General features: G+C 53.3%; 1 protein-coding gene and 1 pseudogene across 1 annotated transcript in view; one reads left to right on the forward strand and one right to left on the reverse strand.

Annotated features, from left to right (window-relative positions):
• Nucleotides 1-1,509, reverse strand: part of LOC111544602 — a 5,919-nt pseudogene extending 4,410 nt beyond the window's left edge.
• The window catches only part of LRRC47 (leucine rich repeat containing 47), a 17,296-nt gene continuing 12,959 nt past the window's right edge, over nucleotides 1,468-5,804 (forward strand). The window contains exon 1 of the mRNA XM_023215177.1: nucleotides 1,468-2,122. Within this exon, the coding sequence (XP_023070945.1) occupies nucleotides 1,508-2,122 (615 nt within the window). The 5' untranslated portion in view covers nucleotides 1,468-1,507. The remainder of the gene's footprint in view (nucleotides 2,123-5,804) is intronic.

Genomic DNA, 5,804 nt, shown 5'->3' on the forward strand with positions numbered 1-5,804 from the left:
CACCTGTAGTCCCAGAGGGAGGCTGAGGCAGGAGAACTGCTTGAACCCAGGAGGCGGAGGTTGCAGTGAGCCAAGACGGCATCACAGCACTCCAATCTGGGCGACAGAGCGAGACTCTGTCTCAAGAAAAAAAAAAAAAAGAATTTTGTTTTTGGTTTGCACCACTCAAAAGCGCAGAAATTCCAAAATGGCCGGGCGCGGTGGCTCAAGCCTGTAATCCCAGCACTTTGGGAGGCCGAGACGGGCGGATCACGAGGTCAGAAGATCGAGACCATCCTGGCTAACACGGTGAAACCCCGTCTCTACTAAAAACTACAAAAAACTAGCCGGGCGAGGTGGCGGCGCCTGTAGTCCCAGCTACCCGGGAGGCTGAGGCAGGAGAATGGCGTGAACTCGGGAGGCGGAGCTTGCAGTGAGCTGAGATCTGGCCACAGCACTCCAGCCTGGGCGACAGAGCCAGACTCCGTCTCAAAAAAAAAAAAAAAAAAAAAAGAAATTCCAAAACAAGCCGGCCAGGGCACAGTGGAGGACAGACTCTGGCTCTTCAATCTGCCCACAGCCCACCCTGTGAAAGGAAAATAAATCTCAAAACCCCACAATCACTAAGTCAAAGGAAAAAGTCAAGTTGGGAACTGCTTCAGGCAAATCAGCCTCCCATCTTATTCCTAAATAAGATAGTTACAAATATATGTTTTTAAAGCTACACACCTCCCTCACAATTTGCCCACAGAGAAATTCCCTGTGGGCCTCAAGATCTTTACCCTAAAACAGTTCTGTTGAATTCCACCCTGGCAATGCAAACTGATAGCTTCCCTTCACAGATGCGGGACAAAGGACTGAACTCCAAGTCATTCCTCTGCTCACCTGGACAAATGCACATCTGATCGCTTCCTTTGTTCTATCGTTTACGTAGAAATGCAGATTCAATGAGCCAGACTAAAGCATACGCGACTATTCCTCTACCTGCGTCTCACCCGTATAATAAATTGCGTAGTCAGTGAAAGGCTGATCAAAGACTCAAAAGAATTCACCCTCCGGTCTCTTCTGTACCTATGACCCGGAAGCCCTCTCCTGGAATTGTCCTGCCTTTCTGGACCGAACCAAGGTACACTTGCAAGTGTTGACTGATGTCTCACGTCTCCCTAAAATGTACAAAACCAAGCTGCACCCCATCTTCCCTGGGCACCATCGTCATGACCTCCTAGGGCTGTGACAATGGCGTGTCCTTAACCTTCAAAAAATAAACTTTTTACATTTCAATGAGTCCTGTCTCAGATATTCTTGGGTTCATAGCCCCCACCCTCACCCCCACCCGCGGAGAGAGCGGGCCGCTCCCCAGCCTCTACCCGGCTCCACGCAGGAGACGCCCCTCTCCGACATGGCACGCGCGGCGGCACTCTAGCAGCCTGGCGACTTCTCTATGGGCTTTCTCGGCACAGGCCGGAAGTGGCGCGCGCTGCCCCGGAAGCACCCTGGTGGGTGGGTGCCTGCCAGTAGCTGAGGCGCCATGGCGGCGGCGGCGGTGTCCGAGGCCTGGCCGGAGCTGGAGCTGGCTGAGCGGGAGCGGCGGCGGGAGCTGTTGCTGACGGGGCCCGGGCTGGAGGAGCGAGTGCGGGCGGCGGGTGGGCAGCTGCCGCCGCGGCTTTTCACCCTGCCGCTGCTACACTACTTGGAAGTGAGCGGCTGCGGGAGCCTGCGCGCGCCGGGGCCTGGCCTGGCGCAGGGCCTGCCGCAGCTGCACAGCCTCGTGCTTCGGCGCAACGCGCTGGGGCCCGGTCTGAGCCCCGAGCTCGGGCCGCTGCCTGCCCTTCGGGTACTCGACCTGTCGGGCAACGCGCTGGAAGCGCTGCCGCCGGGCCAAGGCTTGGGCCCCGCCGAGCCGCCGGGCCTTCCGCAGCTGCAGAGCCTCAACCTCAGCGGCAACCGGCTGCGCGAGCTGCCAGCCGACCTGGCGCGCTGCGCCCCGCGCCTGCAGAGCCTCAACCTTACCGGCAATTGCCTCGACTCCTTCCCCGCCGAGCTCTTTCGCCCCGGCGCGCTGCCCCTCCTCAGTGAACTGGCGGCTGCTGACAACTGCCTCCGAGAACTCAGCCCCGACATCGCCCACCTGGCCTCGCTCAAGGTCAGCGGGAGCTGCCCGGGCGGGGCGGGATGGGGCCTTGGAGTAGCCCTGGAGAAGGAGCCCCTCTCGGGACCGAGCCCTTCCTAGTGACGCCCCCTGGGGCACTGGGCCCAGGGAATTCCTGCAAGGCTGTAAGGAGCCAGCTGCGGGGGCATCACCCCTGGGAAGCAGTTGCCGCCTTCCAACTCCCCCTTCTCCTGGCCACACCAACATACTAGGTGGTCTCTGAACTTCCCCTCATTCTGTTAACAACTGGACTTTTACACGTGGTACGCTCTTTTGTAATTGTTAGCAAACTTGGCTTCTCCCGTAGGTCGGGCGTCGAAACCTGTCTTTTTTGTATCTAATACTTGTGAAGTGATTGGAGTCTTGTGGTGAAGGGGGCACCCTGGGTTTTGCATAATGCCACATGCTGTGATCTCAAAGATTGTATTTCACTTCATCCCAATAGCAGCTTTCCAAGGTAGGGGTGGTTATTGCTGTTTTACAGAAAGTCAAAGGGCTTGCGCGCAAAGGAAGCAGCAAGTAGCTTGGGTTTTTCTCCAGACCATATTGTCCAGGGTCTGTTTACTAATTAATCTTGGATCCCCAGGCCCCGGGATAATGCTTGGCCTATAACAGGTGCCCGTTAAATCTGTTGCCTAAAAGATAGGGGAGAAGCCACATGGCAGAACCACAACCTAAACCCAGCCGGCTGGTCTCTGCATCTTCTCTTTTGGTTTCATCCTTAAGGCAGTCCTGCATTTCTTCCTCCATTTTTCATTTTTGAATTTATGGAGACATTTCTTTTTTTCTTTTTCTTTTTTTTTGAGATGAAGTCTTGCCCAGGCTGGAGTGCAGTGGTGCGATCTCAGCTCACTTCAACCTCCGCCTCCTGGGTTTACGCCATTCTCCTGCCTCAGCCTCCTGAGTAACTGGGACTACAGGCGCTGCCACCATGCCTGGCTAATTTTTTGTATTTTTAGTAGAGATGGAGTTTCACCATGTTAGCCAGGATGGTCTCGATCTCCTGACCTCATAATCTGCCCATCTCAGCCTCCAAAGTGCTGGGATTACAGGCATGAGCCACCACACCTGGCTGAGTTTTATTACTAAATCAGTTTCCCCCAAAATTTGGAGGCTGGAGTTTTTCAAGGATAGTTTGGGGGAAGGGGAGGGTGGCTAGGCAATGGGTGCTTACTGCTGATTGGCTGAGGTGCAATCATAGGGGTGTGGAAAATGGTCCTCCTGCTCACTGAGTCACTTCTGGGTGGGGCCACAGGAGCTCATTTTGGTTTCAGGTAGTGCCATTGATCAGACATGCAAAAAACCTGAAAAAGACAGCTCAGAAGGCCAGTCTTAGGTTCTGCGGTACTGGTAGTGATGTTACCTGCAGAAGTAATTGGGGAGGTCACATATCTTGTCATCCCCAGAATAATGACTGACAGTCATTTATGTTTGCACTTTAGCAGAATTCAGGCTCCTCCATCCTCCTAGCCTGGTGGACCTTCATTAGCTTTACAAAGGCAGTTGAGTTTTACGGAAGGACTATCATCATTTAAACTATAAATGTCTCCCAAAGTTAGCTTGGCCCAAGCCCAGGAACAATTAAAGTTAGTTTGAAGGGCCAGGCCTGGTGGCTCACTCCTATAGTCCCAGCACTTTGGGAGGCTAAGGCAGGCGGATCATCTCAGGTTGGGAGTTCTAGACCAGCCTGACCCACATGGAGAACCCCTGTCTCTAGCCAGGCACGTGCCTGTAATCCCAGCTACTCGGTAGGCTGAGGCAGGAGAATCGCTTAAATCTGGGAGGCGGAGGTTGCGGTGAGTCAAGATCATGTCACTGCACTCCAGCCTGGGAAACAAGGGTGAAACTCTGTCTAAAAAAAATAAAAATAAAAAGGTAGTTTGAAGGCTGAAGATGGGGATTGGTTAGATCAGGTCTTTTCCACCACCGTAATTTTCTCACTGTTACAGTTTTTGCAAAGGTGGTTTCATTGGCATTTCCTGGAAGAGGCAAGTTCACTGGCATTTTCCTTGGTCCTCGGGGCTGTAGGAATCCCTCTAGGACTAAGGTGTGATGTGGGGAACAGCACGGTCTACCCCCTCTTTCCCACCTGACAGATACTTTGGTTTTCCAGAATGTTGATGTAGCAGGCCTGTATCTTAACATTGTGCCTTACACCATGTAAGTGCCCAGTCAGTTACAGTATTTCTCTTCAAATTCATAGATGTCTTTCAGTATTCAAGTTCTTAAAGTGTTGTGGGCTGGGCATGGTGGCTCATGCTTGTAATCCCAGCACTTTAGGAGGCCGAGGCGGGCGGATCATGAGGTCAAGAGATCGAGATCATCCTGGCCAACAAGGTGAAACCCTGTCTCTACTAAAAAATAAAAAAATCAGCTGGGTATGGTGGTGCACGCCTGTAGTCCCAGCTACACGGGAGGCTGAGGCAGGAGAATCGCTTGAACCCAGGAGGCGGAGGTTGCAGTGAGCGGAGATTGCGCCACTGCACTGCAACCTGGGTGACAAAGTGAGACTGCGTCTCAAAAAAAAAAAAATTGTGTTTACAGCTCTCTCTAGCACCTGCCCAATAAAGCAGTACTCTTTGTGGTGCCCAAAACAATGTCATTCGAGTCCAAGAGTGTGTCTTGTTTTCTAAATCCCAAAAGAGGTGACCAAGTGCCTTTTCCCCTGGGCCATTCTGTTCATCAATTTTAGGCTTCCGGTGGCTATCAGGAGACCTGTTTCTTGGAGGGTCATGCAAGAGCTATTGGAATCCTTGTGGGACTCAGATGTCCTTTTGGGGACCTTTCTGAGGAATGGGTGCCAGAACTGTGCCCAGCAGTGTAGCTACGCACACTGGAGTTTTGCACACAAAGGTGAATGCATCTGATGTCCTTCCTGGTGCTGTGGGGAGATGGGGAGTGTAGAAAACCAAAAAACTGAGCTCAGAAACAGAAGGCAGGCTGGGTGCAGTGGTTCATGCCTGGCATCCCAGCCCTTCAGGAGGCTGAAGCGGGCGGATCACTTGAGCCCAGGAGTTTGAGACCAGCCTGGGCAACGTGGCAAAAATTTCTGTCTCTACAAAAAATAGAAAAATTAGCTGGGTGTGGTGGTGTGCCCCTGTGGTCCCAGCTACTCAGGAGGCTGAGGTAGGATGAACGCTTAAACCCGGGAGGCTGAGGGTGCAGTGAGCTATGATCACACCACTGCACTCCAGCCTGGGCAACAGAGCTAGACCCTGTCTTAAAGAAAGAGGCCAGGCGCTGTGGCTCACGCCTGTTATCCCAGAACTTTGGGAGGCTGAGGCAGGCGGATCACCTGAGGTCGGGAGTTCAACACCAGCCTGACCAACATGGAGAAACCCCATCTCTGCTAAAAATACAAAATTAGCTGGGCATGGTGGCGCGTGCCTGTAATCCCAGCTACCTGGGAGGCTGAGGCAGGAGAATCGCTTGAACCTGGGAGGCAGAGCTTGCGGTGAGCCGAGATGGCACCGCTGCACTCCAGTCTGGGCAACAAGAGCGAAACTTTGTCTCAAAAGGGGAGAGAGAAAGAAGGGGGAGGAAAGGAATAAAAACAGAAGGCATGGGCTCCAGCCCTGCCTCTCTGTGGCTGCATGTCGTTGGCTCTTGAAGGCTCTTTGGCCCTCTGTAGGAAGACTGGGAGGGTAACGCAGTACACGAGGAGGGAGAGACAGGG

This window comes from Piliocolobus tephrosceles, chromosome 1, assembly GCF_002776525.5.
Source record: "Piliocolobus tephrosceles isolate RC106 chromosome 1, ASM277652v3, whole genome shotgun sequence".
Lineage (NCBI taxonomy): Eukaryota > Metazoa > Chordata > Mammalia > Primates > Cercopithecidae > Piliocolobus > Piliocolobus tephrosceles.